Source organism: Dryobates pubescens, chromosome 18 (genome assembly GCF_014839835.1).
Source record: "Dryobates pubescens isolate bDryPub1 chromosome 18, bDryPub1.pri, whole genome shotgun sequence".
Classification (NCBI taxonomy): Eukaryota; Metazoa; Chordata; class Aves; order Piciformes; family Picidae; genus Dryobates; species Dryobates pubescens.
Window position 1 is genome coordinate 20,339,957 of NC_071629.1, and position 17,082 is coordinate 20,357,038.

The 17,082-nt window shown below is 48.7% G+C and overlaps 1 protein-coding gene across 1 annotated transcript in view; it reads right to left on the reverse strand.

Annotated features, from left to right (window-relative positions):
• Window positions 1–1,092: 1,092 nt before the first annotated feature.
• HPRT1 (hypoxanthine phosphoribosyltransferase 1) overlaps window positions 1,093–17,082 on the reverse strand; it is a 29,847-nt gene continuing 13,857 nt past the window's right edge. The window contains exons 5-9 of the mRNA XM_054169650.1: window positions 15,606–15,623; window positions 10,778–10,860; window positions 6,097–6,143; window positions 3,466–3,542; window positions 1,093–1,508 (exon numbers count right to left, since the gene is read on the reverse strand). Of these exons, the coding sequence (XP_054025625.1) occupies window positions 1,461–1,508; window positions 3,466–3,542; window positions 6,097–6,143; window positions 10,778–10,860; window positions 15,606–15,623 (273 nt within the window). The 3' untranslated portion in view covers window positions 1,093–1,460. The remainder of the gene's footprint in view (window positions 1,509–3,465; window positions 3,543–6,096; window positions 6,144–10,777; window positions 10,861–15,605; window positions 15,624–17,082) is intronic.

Consider the following 17,082-nt stretch of genomic DNA (forward strand, 5'->3'; position numbering starts at 1 on the left):
GGAAAAAAGGAAGGGGGGGGAAAAAAGGAAGGGGGGGGAAAAAAGGAAGGGGGGGGAAAAAAGGAAGGGGGGGGAAAAAAGGAAGGGGGGAAAAAAAGGAAGGGGGGAAAAAAAAGGAAGGGGGGAAAAAAAGGAAGGGGGGGAAAAAAAGGAAGGGGGGAAAAAAAAGGAAGGGGGAAAAAAAAGGAAGGGGGGAAAAAAAAGGAAGGGGGGAAAGAAAGGAAGGGGGGAAAGAAAGGAAGGGGGAAAAAAGGAAGGGGGAAAAAAAAGGAAGGGGGAAAAAAAGGAAGGGGGAAAAAAAGGAAGGGAAGAAAAAGGGAGGGAAGAAAAAGGGAGGGAAGAAAAAGGGAGGGAAGAAAAAGGGAGGGAAGAAAAAGGGAGGGAAGAAAAAGGGAGGGAAGAAAAAGGGAGGGAAGGAAAAAGGAAGGGAAGGAAAAAGGAAGGGAAGGAAAAGGAAGGGAAGGAAAAGGAAGGGAAGGAAAAGGAAGGGAACAAAAAAAGGAAGGGAACAAAAAAAGGAAGGGAACAAAAAAAGGAAGGGAACAAAAAAAGGAAGGGAACAAAAAAAGGAAGGGAACAAAAAAAGGAAGGGAACAAAAAAAGGAAGGGAACAAAAAAAGGAAGGGAACAAAAAAAGGAAGGGAACAAAAAAAGGAAGGGAACAAAAAAAGGAAGGGAACAAAAAAAGGAAGGGAACAAAAAAAGGAAGGGAACAAAAGGAAGGGAAAAAAAAAGGAAGGGACAGAAAGGAAGGGACAGAAAGGAAGGGACAGAAAGGAAGGGACAAAAAAAGAAGAACTATTTTTCCCTCAGACTTCCTTTACAGCAATAAGGCAACTCCAGGAGACCTGAAGGAGCTCCGTGGAGATTACAGATACTGTAACTGGCTGCTCCTCATGCTTTAGAACACCCAAAGGTGCAACTCTCCATTAAACCACAATCACATTTGTGCATTAAAACATTAAAAAAACCAACCCTTAAATTACAGATGTGTGGTTTGGTTGTGTTTCTTGGCCTTTTAAATATTACTAACACACTCGCTTAGCATACAATGTTTGACATTTACAGTACTTGAACTGAGAGATACTCAGTTCTGGGTCGAGGAGGTTGAAGCAATTGACCACTGCAAGAGTTTGTATTAGACTCTGGGAGCTCAAACAAACAGCACAACCCAACCAGGGGCAGCAAGAGTTAAAGAGTCATAGTGCAAATCAAAAGGAGGAGTGCAGAGCTGCACTGCTTGCTTTACGTCTTCCAAACAGAAATGAACAAGAGGAACTCTTCTATGATACATGCAATAAATTATAGGAAGCAGATGACAATGGGGCTGGGGTGGGGGAGGCCTTCTACAATTTTTAGCTGGTGTACCAGAAGTTGAAGCTTGTGAAAGATAGGACTCAGTAAACAAACAAAACCCAAACGTTTCCAAGCTCTGCTGTCGTAGCGCTTCAGAGCTGCTCTCACGCTTTGTACTTCTGCTTGCCTGTCTCGCTGATCACACAGATGTGCTGCAAAACAAGCAAACAGAAAGCTCCTGTTAGGACACTGCTGGCAGGCACCAACACTTTCACACCCTCATCACTCAGGAAGAAAGTGCAAGCATGCCACACACGTTTCGGTGTGAAAGAATCACGGAACGGGTTGGGTTGGAAGGGACCTTAAAGATCATCTTGTTCCAGCCCCCTGTCATGGGCAGGGACACCTCCCACCAGCCCAGGTTGCCCAAGGCCCTCTCCAAACTGGCCTTGAACACCTCCAGGGAGGGGGCATCCACAACTTCACTAAGCAGCTTGTTCAGTATCTCACAATCTTGTGATTCTCTTTATGAAGAACAACTTCAGCCTTTTGGTTTTGTCTAAACCCCTCACCATTGGCTTTCTTTCTCCTCCCCTCAATTGTCCCACCCGAAATATGGTGGTTTGGTGACACCCAGATCACACAATCATAGGATGGTAAGGGGTTGGAAAGGACCTCCAGAGATCATTGAGTCCAACCCTGCTGCCAGAGCAGGACCACTCAGGCCAGGTCACACAGGATCACATCCAGCTGGGTTTTGAAAGTCTCCAGAGAAGGAGAGTCCACAACTTCTCTGGGCAGCCTGCTTCAGGGCTCCAGCACCCTTACAGCAAAGCTTTTCCTCATGCTGAGGTGGAACTTCCTGTGTTCCTGTTTGTATCCCTTGCCCCTTGTCCTATCACAGGACACCACTGCAAAGAGCCTGGCCCCTTCTTCCTGACACCCATCCTGCAGATACTTGTAAACATTACTACTCTCAGCCTTCTCTTCTCCAGGCTAAACAGCCCCAGGTCTCTCAGCCTTTCTTCATCAGGCAGATGTTTCAGTCCTTTCATTATCCTTGTAGCCTCTGTTGGATTCTCTCCAGTAGTACCCTGTCCCTCTTGAACTGGGAAGCCCAGAGCTAGACACAATACTCCAGGTGTGGCCTCACCAGAGCAGAGCAGGAGGAGAACCTCCCTCCACCATCTGGCCACACCCTTCTTCATGCACCCCAGGATCCCATTGACCATCTGGCCACAAGGGCACACTGCTGTCCCATGGATAATAACTGGGACTCCAAGGTAAAGACAACATGGAGCTGCTTCCCAGGAGGTCACCCCTCACCTGTACTGGTGCAGGGGGTTGTTCTTCCCCAGGAGCAGGACCCTACATTTATTCTTGTTGACCCTCAGGAAGTTCCCCTTTGCCCAGCTCTCCAGCCTGTCCAGGTCTCACTGAATGGCTGCACAGCCTGATGGTGTACCAGCCACTCCTCCCAGCTGGGTATCAGCAGCAATCTGGCTGATGCAGAATTAATGACTTAGAATAACAAGTGACCCCCTCTTAACTTCCAAGATCTCTCTCCTCTCTTTCCCAACTAGGCACTTGTTTGTTGCAGTCATCTGGCGAGATTCGGTGAGGGACTTTTGAGGGTGTCAGGGAGTGATAGGACTGGGGGAAAAATGGAACAAAACTAGAAATGGGTGGATTCAGATTGGATGTCAGGAAGAAGTTGTTCCCCACGAGGGTGGTGAGAGCCTGGCACAGGTTGCCCAGGGAGGTGGTGGAAGCCTCCTGCCTGGAGGTGTTTGCATCCAGGCTGGATGTGGCTGTGAGCAACCTGCTGTAGTGTGAGGTGTCCCTGGCCATGGCAGGGGGGTTGGAACTGGATGATCCTTGGGGGCCCTTCCAGCCCTAACAATTCTATGATTCTGTAAGAAACTCCACATCCACTCCACAGTATTTCATAGCTGACAGGAGATGTGCAGCCTCCATCCTGCAGGCAGCCAAATCACCGTTGGTTTCCCCAGAGCTCCGAAAGGCTGCCCTGCTGCTCCAGCCTTTGCTCTCCTTGTTGCATCACCAGGGGAACATGATTTACAGAGGAGGGAGACTGATGTGAGGAGACTTCCTTCCTCCTCCTGAGTTTTAAATGGACAAAAACAGATGGGAAAGAAAGGGACTTACGTTCAAATCTCTGAAGTATTCATTGTAGTCTAGGGCGTAGCCCACAACGAATTTGTCTGGCACTTCAAATCCGACAACTGGAAGAGACCATAAGTCACCAGCACGTTAGAAAACAACTTCCTAGAGCTCACCAGACCTTTGTGCAGAGGCAGCCTGGCATTTTGCAGATAAGTTAGGCATCCTAACTCATTTATTTCTTCCCCCCCCAGGCTGACATTTGAGCTGGTTTCCAGTTTTAACTGACTTGGCTGATTTGATTTCTCAACCAAGCCAAAGATGTATTTTGTGGTTCCCACGCGGCAGCCTGCAAGGAATGAATGGAAGCACTTCAAACTGCAGGACAGGGCATTCCCATCAGAACAAAAACTCCTCCCAGATGTCCTGCAGCTTTGTAAACACACACACACACACACACACACACACACACACACACACACACACACACACACACACTTCCTAGCAGCTTGGTGTGGCAGCGGAGCAGCAGTGGAAGTGATGAGCACAGCACAAGCTCCCCTCCCGGTGTCATTCCCGCCCCAGGTAGGGCTGCAGGAAGGGCAGCTTTTTTGTGCCACAAATGATGACACCCTTGATGTATGGCACATTTGGTTTCATCTTTGAGAAGGCAGAACTCTACCAGAGTTCTTGTAGCAGGTAAAAAGGATGTGGAGACCATCGGAGGGGAGAGGCTTTGCCTATAGTTACCCCCGAGGGATGAATCTTCCAGATGAGCTTCGCCACTGCCTGGGGCTGATGTCTAGACCAAACATTTCCACATCCCCTAACCTTGAATTCCCTTCCTCTTTTTGGTTACACTTTAAACACCCTACCCTTCCTGAATTCATATTTTGCCTTCCTGTTTTGCATTATGCAAAGCAGTAATGAGTAGGCAGGTTCAGTCACCAGCTGCTCCAAAACTATGGAGGTGCAAGTCCGAGAGGACTTTCTGTGGAATGCTGGGAGAGTGGCCACAGAAGAGAGTGAGTATCAGACCCACAGTTACTGCATGGAAGCCAGCCCTTGGCCTAGATGGACTCCACTCTTGCAACTTGCAGGCAATGATGTGATATGTAGGAATGTACCCTGACTGCTAAAGCACATCTTAGCTGCTGGCTCCATGGCACAGAGGACAGTGAAGAGCAAAGAGCACTCTGATCTTCATGGAGTCACTTGTAGGTTTCAGAAACAGGTGGTGGGGTTTGTGTGTTTGGTTGTGAGCTTCTGCAGAGAAACTGCCTAAGAGGAGGACATCAGCTGTTCCACAGGTTGCCTAAGCAGCCTTTAGGGCAGCTGGTGAGTGGTCAGGCACTATCAGTCTGCCCTGTCCACAACACATCATAAAATGACTCCCAAAACATGAAATAATACAAACCACAACATCTCCAACTGACTTCCTCCCCTCATGCTACAATAAAAGACCCCTGCAGAGCTTTTTTTCTCCCTGGCTGCAGTGAGGGTCTAAGGGAAAACAGGGAGATAAATTGTGCAATTCAAAGACAAGGCTGGGTGGGCTTCTGGAAAATGAAGATGATTTTTAGATCTGCTTGGCCTCACAATAGAGATAAAGCAGGGCCCAAGCCACTCCTGCCTTGTCATCTCTCCTCTCAGAGCTCACGTGTCCTGCACTGAACAGGTTGTCACTGTGGACAGATGGCAAAACAAGTCACCTGCTGCAGGATGCTCAGCAAGCCAACCATTAACCCAGCTAAGCCTCTAATGAGATCTGGGGAATGAGGAGCACCCCTGCCTGAGGGGGACACCTCAGCTGAGCTTTAAGGCATGGAGAAACTTCAGTTGCAGAGTACTGGAGGAGGGAAAGGATGAGACTCTGCTGCTAAATTCACTCCTCTTCCACAGTGAAAGCACAGGGCAAAGATTAACAGGAATTTGGCCTTTAAAACACACAGCCCTTCCCAAGGCAGGAGGAGCTGTCTGGTACTACTGCCTGCTGTGGATGCTGCTTCTTTATGGTCTTGGGTCAGACAGGAGAAGATAAGAAATGAGCAACTCAGATGCCCAGATGTTACTGGGTTTGTGCCAGCCTTTTATCGCTGTAAACCTTTCTCAGATCAGCTACCTCATGTGATCCTGGGGACATTCACCCAACATGAGGTGGGGTGGAGGGTTGAAGTTTCCCCCAGCATTAACTTTAGTCAACCCCACAGAGCACTGGCTACCATCCATGGATCAGTGTAGACAAGAAAGCTTTGGCCATCTCTCAGGCTCCCTAAACTAAACCCTAAAACTACCACAGATGGCTCTGTTTGTGTACCTGAAGATAAATCTATCAGGTTCAGCTGATCAAAGCAGTTGACTACAGGTAAGCTGGGGAGAATTTGCACTTGAGAAAGGTGTAACCTGGAACCAAAATATCCCAGTTTGCTATTCATGTAGTAAAATGTTACCAAAAGTTAAGAAAGAAAGGATCAGATTAGCTCTGTTAAAGAAAACCCAACAACAAAAAACATTCCAAGTCATTTCAAGTCTGTAAATAACAGGGGGGGGGAATCTATTAAAAAATCATTAGTGAAAACTTACTTGGAGCATCCTTGGCCTTGGACCAAAGGGGACAACAATACATTGACATGCTTTTAGGAATGAGTAACAAAAAGTTGTGGAGGGGTCACTTACAGTCTGGCCGGTATCCCACGCTTCGAGGAGTTCTTTTCACCAGCAAGCTGTCAAAGAAAACCAGTGTCAAACTGAGACATGGAAAAGCACCAGGCACAAACAGAAGAGCCTGCTTTTGCTGACAGACAGGTTGGATCTGGCCTAACTGTGCCCAAGTGAAAGCATAACTACACGTATTTGCATCCAAAGCAGCGCTGGCAGCAGATCCAGAGAGGTGATTCTGCCACTTCGCTCTGCTCTGGTGAGACCTCACCTGCAGTACTGTGTGCAGGTCTGGAGCTCTCAACACTGGAAGGACATGGACCTGATGAAGCAGGTCCAGGGGAGAGCCATGAAAATGATCAGGGGGTTGGAGCACCTCTGCTACAAGGACAGACTGAGGGAGCTGGGGGTGTTCAGCCTGGAGAAGAGAAGGCTCTGGGGAGACCTAACAGCAGCCTGCCAGTACCTGAAGGGGGCTACAGGAAGGATGGGGAGAGACTGTTTGCAAAGGCCTGCAGGGACAGGACCTGAGCCAATGGCTTCAAACTAGAGAAAGGCAGATTTAGATTGGCTGTCAGGAAGTTCTTTACTGTGAGGGTGGTGGAACACTGGAACAGGTTGCCCAGGGAGGTGCTTGAGGCTGCTTCACTGAAGATATTCAAGGTGAGGCTCCACAAGGCCCTGGGCAGCCTGATCTAGTTGGGGATGTCCCTGATGACTGCAGGGAGATTGGAGTAGATGACCTTTGGAGGTCTCTTCCAGCCTGGACCATTCTGTGATTCAGAACTATTGTTTGCTGGTGCAGCTGATCAGAATGAAAAGATCAAAATGAAGAAATCAAAAGTGAATCAGAAGAGTCATGAATGGCTCACAATCTAAAGGACATCTGTAACAGGGCTGGAAGAAAGAGGCTAGGAGATACTGCTTTGGATGGATGTTCATTGTGGAAAGTGACTTAATGAGGTTTACAGGTGTTAGGAACTTCAGGCACAGTTTAGCTTCTAGGTAAAGAGGTGACAACTTGGGCTCTGGCCAGACCAGCTCAGCTCTTTTCATTAGTATTATGAAGCAAAAGTTCAGCTGCTTAAATGTAACCTCAACTGCACTTGCACAACGTGTCCTCAACTGCTTTTCACTGGCAGTGCTAATTACCTCCATGAAGCAAAGCTAATTGCTCCTGATGAGCAGGTGATACAAACCAGCTTCACTTTTCCAGACTGAAGAGTCAGAGGTGTAAAAAGCACAGAGATACAGAGCTGAGGGTGTTGTAGTAAGGAGAAAGTCCTGCTAGCTTAATTTGATTCACTCACTATCCATCTGAGCAGGTCCACAACCCCACAGGCCTGGCATTTGTCTGCCTTTGAGACGCAGGCTTTGGGAGGATGTCTGAATGGAAGGACTGAGGTCAGCAGAACTCTGTGCATTAAGCATGGACCTTCTGGATCACTCCTGAAGGCAGGGCTTCATTTGCCACAGTTTCAATTATTAGACAGTTTCTGAACGTTCTAAGCTGTGAGAGTTCACTTCTCTTTTGGAGAATGGGTGCAGGATTTGAAGGAAGAAATCCCCAAATCACATTAGCATTAATTGCCATCTCCCTGCTGCAAGTGCTGCATTGCCAGAGGGAGAGAAACATCCAAAACATAAGAGGGAAGAAAAAGAAGAGAGGCAAATGAAGCTATCTAGAATGATATTTACCTGCTCAGGTCTTTGGCAGCCCCAAATCACTGAAAGAGGTGTAAACAACAGGAAACTGCCCTTTGCTCCTGCTCTGTTATCCTTGTACAGTGCAGTGCTGTTAGGAGACAGCAACAAGTGTCTAACATCTGCCATATACTGCAACCAGCCAGGGAGAAATCCTCAACAACCTCACCTTCAGCAGGTCACCTCCAGGCTGTCAGCAAGAAGAGCTGTTCTCACAGGGCTAGCAACTGCTTTGGCCATTGTTATGGCAACACAAGTGATCAGGTATTACACACAGCTCTGCTTTCTCTCTAATCCCCAGCCATCGTTATGCTCTTACTGTAAAACACACCCCCACAGCACAGCAGCACCAAAGAGGCCATCTGAAACCAACCAGGAAGAATGCTAATTGGCTAATAACACAACACTCTCCTCACTATTTCTTCCTAGCTACTAACTGATCAAAGATGTGGCTAAGTCAAAAAGCCTGGAAGAGCCTAGGGCTGAGGAACTCTCAGGGAGTGACCTCTACGGCTCAGCTGCACTGCACAAACTATGAAGGGAGTGTGCAAACTAATTTGATTCTGTAATTAAAGAAGGAGAGTTTGCTGAAGACACCAAGCTGTGTGGTGCAGCAGACACCTGGAGGGAAGGGATGCCATCCAGAGGGACCTTGACAGGCTGCAGAGCTGGGCCCATGACAGCTTCATGAGGTTCAACAAGACCAAGTGCAAGGTCCTGCAGATGGGTTGGGGCAACCCCAAGCACTGATAAAGGCTGGGCAGGGACTGGCTTGAGAGCAGCCCTCAAGGACCTGGGGGTTCTGGGGGATGAGAAGCTCAACAGGAGCCAGCAGTGAGCACTTGCAGCCCAGAGAGCCAACCACAGCCTGGGCTGCAGCAAGAGAAGCAGAGCCAGCAGGGCCAGGGAGGGGATTCTCCCCCACTGCTCCACTCTGCTGAGACCACAGCTGGAGCTCTGTGTCCAGTTCTGGAGCCTCTGTGCCAGGAAGGATCTGGAGGTGCTGGAAGGTGTCCAGAGAAGGGCCACGAGGATGAGCAGAGGGCTGGAGCTGCTCTGCTGTGAGCTGCTCAGTCTGGAGAAGAGAAGGCTCTGAGGAGACCTAATTGTGGCCTTGCAGTATCTGAAGGGGGCTCCAAGAAAGCTGGGGAGAGACCTTTGCGGGTGTCAGGGAGTGATAGGACTTTGGGGGATGAAGCAGAATTAGAAGTGGGTAGACTGAGATTGGATGTTAGGAAGAAGTTGTTCCCCAGGAGGGTGGTGAGAGCCTGGCACAGGTTGCCCAGGGAGGTGGTGGAAGCCTCCTGCCTGGAGGTGTTTGCAGCCAGGCTGGATGTGGATGTGAGCAACCTGCTGTAGTGTGAGGTGTCCCTGCCCATGGCAGGGGGTTTGGAACTGGCTGATCCTTGAGGTCCCTTCCAACCCTGACAATTCTATGATTCTTTGAATAGTGGGGGAAAAAAGTCTCCACAGCACAGGTACAGCACTGCAGCTCACTGAAGCTGCAGACTTCTGCATAAGCAGAACCATGTTTGGGTAGATACTACATACACAGAAGAGACAAGCACTGCCTTTTTTTTTTCTCTAGGAAAAGCCTAAATGTATGAATCAAATTTGTGTTGAATACAGCCCTACTGACTTCAGAGGGTGTCATGGGGCTTTATCAGGCCCCAAAGACTTAAATGTCTTCCCTATACTTCTAAACCTAAACTAGGTTTCAGTGGTAAGAGCCCACAGATCTTACTATAACATGTTAAGTACCAGGCATGCACAGGCTGTCCCCTTCTGAAGCACTGAATTCTTCCAACAACAAGGTTAGAAAGATGACACAAAACTGGGTGGAGTGGCTGACACACAGGAAGGTTGTGCTGACATTCAGGGAGACTTAGGCTGGAAAGCTGGGCAGGGAGAAACTGAGTGACATTCAACAAGGGCAAGTGTAAAGTCTTGCTCCTGGAAAAGAACAACCCCATGGAGCAGGATAGGTTGGGAGTCCCAGCTGCTGGAGAGCAGTGAAGAGGAAAAGGACCTGGGGGTCCTAGTGGAGGGGAGGTTGACCAGCAATGTGCTCTTGTGGCCAAGAAGGCCAAGGGCATTCTGGGGTGGATGAGAAGGGCTGTGGCTAGCAGGTTGAGAGAGGTTCTCCTCCTCCTCTACTCTGCACTGGTGTCCACTTCTGGGCCCCTCAACTCAAGGACCTCAGGGAACTGCTTGAAAGAGTCCACTGCAGAGCCACAGAAATGATTGAGGGAGTGGAACATCATCCTTACCAGGAGAGACTGAGGGAGCTGAGGACTCTGTAGCTTGGAGAGGAGGAGCCTGAGAGGTGATCTCATTCATGTTTATGAAGGTGTGCAGGGTGACTGCCAAGAGGCTGGAGCCAGGCTCTGCTGGGTGCTGCCCAATGACAGCACAAGGGACAATGATGGAAGTTGAGGCATAGGAAGTTCCAGGGAAAGATGAGGAAAACCTTTTTCACTGTGAGGGTGACAGAGCCCTGGAGCAGGCTGCCCAGGGGGGTTGTGGACTCTCCCTCTCTGGAGATATTCAAAACCTGCCTGCATGTGTTCCTGTGTGACCTGCTCTAGGTGCTCCTGCTCTGGCAGGGGGGTTGGACTGGATGAGCTTTTGAGGAGCCTTCCAGCCCCTAACATTCTGTGAACAGTGTTGCCCCCAGCCTTTGGGAATGCAACCAAATACTACACTCCACCAGACTGCACCATATCACACTCCTGCAGGAAGGTTCCCTCCTGCTTCTCTTCTATAGAAGTGTAGTCTGGTGGGGGTTGTGGAGTCTCCCTCTCTGGAGATATTCAAAACCCACCTGGCTGTGTTCCTGTGTGATCTGCTCTAGGTGCTCCTGCTCTGGCAGGGGGGGTTGGACTGGATGAGCTTTTGAGGTGCCTTCCAGCCTCTAACATTCTGTACCTGTTCCCCCCACTCCCCTCACCACTCTGTCATTCTTAAACATGAAATACAGCACAAATACTTTTACCTGGCTACTTTCACCATCTTTGGATTGTATTGCTTAAGGAGGGACAGCAATGTTTTCATTGTTTTACCAGTATCAATTATATCCTGAGAAGAGAAAAAAACACCAACAAAACAAAACCAAAAACTCAGGTCAGAAAGAACATTCAACATCCCCAAGCAGCATTTGCAAGCTGCTCATCCACAATAGCATATAAAACCTGCCAAAAGAACTCTTTGTGATCAAATTCAGGTGATGTTAGCACCATGGGGTGCTTGCACAGCTGTGCTCAGTACAGTGCTCATGCCCATTAACACCAGTTGTTAATTGCTGTGGGTAACTCTGACTTGGAGAGCAGTTACTGAACCCTGACCTCCCTGGCTCCTTTTGGAGGTTGTATGGCTTGTGCTCCTGGTCTGTTTAATTTGAAGAGGCTAAAAGCAACATTAATCTTGCCATTGAGCTATAGAGACAGATGTGTCCTAGGCTGCACCAAGAGGAGTGTGGCCAGCAGGGCAAGAGAGGGGGTTCTGCCACTTTACTCTGCTCTGCTGAGACCCCACCTGCAATACTGCCTCCAGGTCTGGTGTCCCCAGCATATGAAGGACACAGAGATGTTGGAGTGAGTCCAGAGGAGGACACCAGGGATGGTCCAAGGGCTGGAGCACCTCTGCTATGGGGATAGGCTGAAGGAGCTGAGGTTGTTCAGCCTAGAGAAGACTCCAGGGGGATCTTGGAGCTGCCTTCCAATACCTGAAGGGACCCTACAGGAAGACTTTAGAGGGACTTTTCCTAAGGGTGTCTAGTGACAGGACAAGGGAGAATGATTTTAAGCTGAGGGAAGAGTAGGTTTAGATTGGATTTTAGGAAGAAGTTCTTCACTATGAGGGTGGTGAGACTCTGGAATAGGTTGCCCAGAGAGGTTGTGAATGAGCCCTCCATGGAGGGGCTCAAGACCAGGTTGGATGAGGCCTTGAGCCACCAAGTCTAGTTTAGAGGTGTCCCTGCCCAAGTCAGGGCAGTTGGACTGGATGATCTCTAAGGTCTCTTCCAACCTAAGCCATTCTATGTGTACAGCAGAAAGAAAAGAAGGGAGAAGAGGCAGCATAACCTCTTGTTGCCACTAGAGAAAAAAAGGAGTGCAATTTGCATTACAGATCCAAGAAACAGCTGTGAAGGAACTGCACTGGGAATAGCTGGGTGCAGCTCTAAAGTCTATACTCAAACCCACTGCAGTGAATTTGGACACACCACTTCAGTCCCATCCACTGCATGGAGAGGCAGAAAAAAAGAGCACATGGCTTACAGCAGCAGAAACAGAGCCCCTCATTTGGACTGAAATAATCACAGCATCTTTAGAGGGACAGTCCCCACCCTGCCATGAAATCAAAGCTATTTGGAGTGAAGGAGGTAGACACTGTGGAAGCAGCAATGCTCTGGTTTCAGCCTTATTCTCCCATGACTCCCAATGAAAAGAGAAATCAAACAACAAAACTCAACAGAGCACCCATCAGCAATCACATCTGGAACACTGAGTGCTTTTAATCATGGCTATAAACTCAGCAGTAAAGACACAGTAAACAAACAGAAGTAGCTACTTCCACACTCCAAGCCCAGCAGCACTTCCTGGTGTTGTAGTGTGTGATGAGCTGCTTATTGGAGGTCAGTCTCCATTTTGTTCACTACTTTTTTTCCCCATGGAAGGGATGCTGTATAGAAAAAAGCCCAGTGCTCTGGTGCACAAGACATGAATTGCTTGCCCAGGTGGCCAAGAAGGCCAATGGCATCCTGGCCTGCATCAGGAACAGTGTGGCCAGCAAGAGCAGGGAAGTCATTGTGCCCTGTGCTCAGCACTGGTTAGGCCACACCTTGAGTCCTGTGTCCAGTTCTGGGCCCCTCAATTTAAGAAGGACATTGAGAGACTTGAAGGTGTCCAGAGAAGGGCAATGAGGCTGGGGAGGGGTCTGGAGCACAGCCCTGTGAGGAGAGGCTGAAGGAGCTGGGGTTGCTTAGCCTGGAGAAGAGGAGGCTCAGGGGAGACCTTCTTGCTCTCTACAGCTACCTGAAGGGAGGTTGTAACCAGGTGAGGCTTGGTCTCTTCTCCCAGGCACCCAGCACCAGAACAAGAGGACACAGTCTCAAGCTGTGCCAGGGAAAGTTTAGGCTGGAGGTGAGGAGAAAGTTCTTCCCAGAAAGAGGAATTGGCCATTGGGATGTGCTGCCCAGGGAGGTGGTGGAGTCCCCATCCCTGGAGGCGTTCAAAAAAGGCTTGGATGTGGCACTTGGAGCCATGGCTTAGTTAGTCCTGAGGTCTGTGGTGCCAGGTTGGACTTGATGATCTCTGAGGTCTTTTCCAACCTTATTGATTCCATGATTCTATAGTAAATGTGCATTTTCATTGTTTGAGTGGTTTATTGTATGATTGGAAGAAGGGTTCCTGTTTGACACTGTGTAAGACAAGTCACTGGATAGATGAGTCACTGAACACATCAGGAACTAACCTAGTTAGCTGTCTGGGGCTTTAAAGACACAGATTCATCTGAAATGGAGCAGATCCATAATGAAATGCATCTGCCTAGCTGAAGCACAAAACACTTCAAAGGATGCCACCGGTCACAGATGCCTGCTGTATACAAACTATTTTGGTAGGAGCTTTGGAACTGAATGTGCTTCCTGTGGAACAACAAAACCTCAGATGTAAAAATAAAACCAAGCCATACACAAACTCCCTCTTTTATGAGAGGACACATCCTGCCCTTTGGCTGCTGAATCGGTTGCCATAGCTGTTTCTTTGTTTACAAACAAATCACTGCCATTATTTGGAGTCTTAAGACACAGAATCACAGAACTGCTGTGGTTGGAAAAGCCCTCTCTGATCATTGAATCCAACCATTGACCTAAGACCACCATGCCCACTAAACCATGTCCCCATGTGCCATGGCCACACATTTCTTGAGCACCTCCAGGGGTGGGGACTCCACCACCTCCCTGGGCAGCCTGTGCCAATCCCTGACCACTCTGGCAGCAAAGGCATTTTTCCTAATCTCAACCTAAACCTCCCCAGGCACAGTTTCAGCCATTTCCTCTCATTCCATCACCTGATATTAGGGAGAAGACACCAAGCCCCACCTCACTGCAACCTCCTTTCAGGGAGTTGTAGACAGCAGTGAGGTCATCCCTCAGCTTCCTCTTCTCCACGCTAACACCCCCAGTTCCCTCAGCTGCTCCTCACCAGCCCTGTTCTCCAGACCCTTCACCAGCTTCCTTGCCTTCCAGCTCCTCAATGTCCTTCTTGGAGTGAGGGCCCAAAACTGAACCTAGTATTTGAAGTGTGACAGGGCTGGGTACAAGGGCACCTTTCCTGTCTGCTGCTGCCTGCTTCCCTACCCTGAAACTGGCAATCTTACTCCAGAACAACCTTTGTCAGAGTAACATTTACTGAACAGAATGAACACTGTCCATCAAGACAGAGGTCTGAAAGCAAGAATTAACCACAGTACCTAGCATGAAATCATACTGAGGTGGACTGCCCCGGTACCATCAAAAGAACCACCTCTACTCAGCACTGGTGAGACCACACCTTGAGTACTGGGTTTGGTTTTGGATCCCTCACTACAAGAATGGTGCTGGAGGGTGTCCAGGGAAGAGCAACTATTCTGGTGAAGGGCCCTGAACACAGGTTTTGTGAGCAACAGCTGAGGGATCTGGGGTGGTTTAGTCTTCAGAAGAGGAGGCTGAGGGAAGAGCCCATTGCTCTCTAGGACTACCTCAAAAAAGGCTGGGGCCAGGTGGGGATTGGACTCTTCTCACATGCAACAAGTGACAGGACAAGAGGAAACTGTCATCAAGCTGTGCCAGGGAAGGTTCAGAAAAGGTTCTCAGGCACTGTCCCAGGCTGCCCAGGGAGGTGGAGCCACCATCCCTGAAAGCATTTAAAAAGATGTGTGGATGTGGTGCTGAGGGATGAGGGTTAGTGGCAGTGGTGGGACTGGGAGCTGAAGGCAAGCAGTTGGACTTGATGACCTCAAAGGCTTCTTCCAGGCTCACCTGTCCTATGATGCTATGACAAGACAGGAATGGGAATGTAGCAACTAATTAGGAATTCATAGAATCATTAAGGTTGGAACAAAACCTCTAAGATCATCAAGTCCAAACACCAGCTGATGTTCTCTCTCTATTCTCCAAACAAATGACACACAGGGACACTGGACTTAGACCTGTTCTTCATAGGCTGGAGGTGAGGAGAAAGTTCTTCCCTGAGAGAGTTGTTAGCCATTGGAATGTGCTGCCCAGGGAGGTGGTGGAGTCCCCATCCCTGGAGGTGTTCAAGAGGGGACTGGATGTGGCACTTGGTGCCATGGTTTAGTCAGGAGGATGTTGGGTGACAGGTTGGACTTGATGCTCTTTGAGGTCTTTTCCAGCCTGGTTGATTCTATGATTCATATATTGTAGGATATTCCTACTAGGAACTTCTTTCTACCCCTGCAGTTTTCATTTCCTAAACCCAGAACAAGAACACCCTTAGTAACTTTCTCCAGGCTACTTTGTAACATTCAAACAAACAAACAAAAGAGCTGTTTTAGAGCTGAGAGAACCCCAGCAAACTGAAACTGCAAACAACTTTAGGTGGATATTCTCCTCCTTAAACTTGGCAGCCGACTGCAATTTGAGAATTCAAAGCAGAGCTAACTCCACATTCAGAACCCACTGGCAAAATTCAGGGCTAGAATCAGAAGCTGGAAAGCCTTGAAGCCAGGAATGGTAGGTTTTTTTTTCTGGTTTAAGGACAACTGTTAGAAGATCTCTCTTACCAGTCACACAGCAGAACTTCAAAGTGGAACATAATACTTACTTCTACGATCAAAACATTCTGGTGGGAAGGCGAGAGGAAAAAAAAGAGAGAGAAAAAAAACACCCATTAATATCTAAGGAATATGGCACTTCAAAATACATATTAATCCTTTTAACTTGTCCTCTTCATTGCAGTCAGATATTTGCAGCACTATGTTCACACATGTTAAGAGTGAATTCGATGCAATTAATGTTTGCGAGGCTCTAGTAACAATTAGCTGGCAGTGGGATTCTCCTCAGCATCTCCTGCTGAGTACAAAGTGCTCTTGAAATTGTTTAGGCTTTGAGGATTCTAGATATATGCAAAAGAGATCAACAGAGAGTCCACACAATGTGTCCTCCAGAGCAGTGTCATACATATAGAGACACTTGCTGCTCTGGCCTACTTACATCCAGATCCGGAGAGGTGATTCTGCCACTTCGCTCTGCTCTGCTGAGACCTCACCTGCAGTACTGTGTGCAGGTCTGGAGCTCTCAACACAGGAAGGACCTGGACCTGATGGAGAGGGTCCAGAGCAGGGCCACACAAATGTTCAGGGGGTTGGAGCAGCTCTGCTATGAGGACAGGCTGAGGGAGCTGGGGGTGTTCAGCCTGGAGAAGAGAAGGCTCCAGGGAGACCTAATAGCAGCCTGTCAGTACCTGAAGGGGGCTACAAGAAGGATGGGGAGAGACTGTTTGCAAAGGCCTGCAGGGGCAGGACAAAGGGCAATGGCTTCAAACTAGAGCAGAGCAGATTTAGATTTGCTGTCAGGAAGTTCTTTACTGTGAGGGTGGTGGAACACTGGAACAGGTTGCCCAGGGAGGTGGTTGAGGCTGCTTCCCTGGAGGTATTCAGGGTGAGGCTCAACAGGGCTCTGGGCAACCTGATCTAGTTAGGGATGTCCCTGCTGACTGCAGGGAGGGTGGACTGGATGACCTTTGGAGGTCCCTCCTGGCCTGGACCATTGTATGATTCTCCAGTTCTATGATTTATGCTGAAGTATGGAAAGAGCCTTGATGTGTAAGAAGAAGGGGAAAGCCATGGCAGAGCAGGAGGCACTGCTGCTTCAACCCCAGGCATGTGGCTCAATGATCTCCACAGAGTCACTGGAGAAAAGCACATCCCCCATCCTCCTCTCATCACATGAGCCTGTTCTCTGTAGCAGGAACCTCTGGACCACACATCTCAACAGCAGGAATTCCCACCACTACCTCACTGAAACACCAGCAGAGCAAATAAATCATGCTGCTGTCTCCTAAGGGGAGTTTGCAGACAACAGCTCACCCAAGATTACTCCTCTCAGGCACTGCAGAAAAACAAACCTCTTCAGACTGTTGATAATGAGGATGGTGAACACAGTGAAGCCATCTTTGTTCAGACAAAACCAAGGGCTTTGGTTTGGGCTCATCCACTCACCTTGTGTACAGTGGCAAATACTGACATGCAATCTGTCAGTTTGTCCTTGTTTAAAACCCTGTAACCTTCACACCCTTAAAA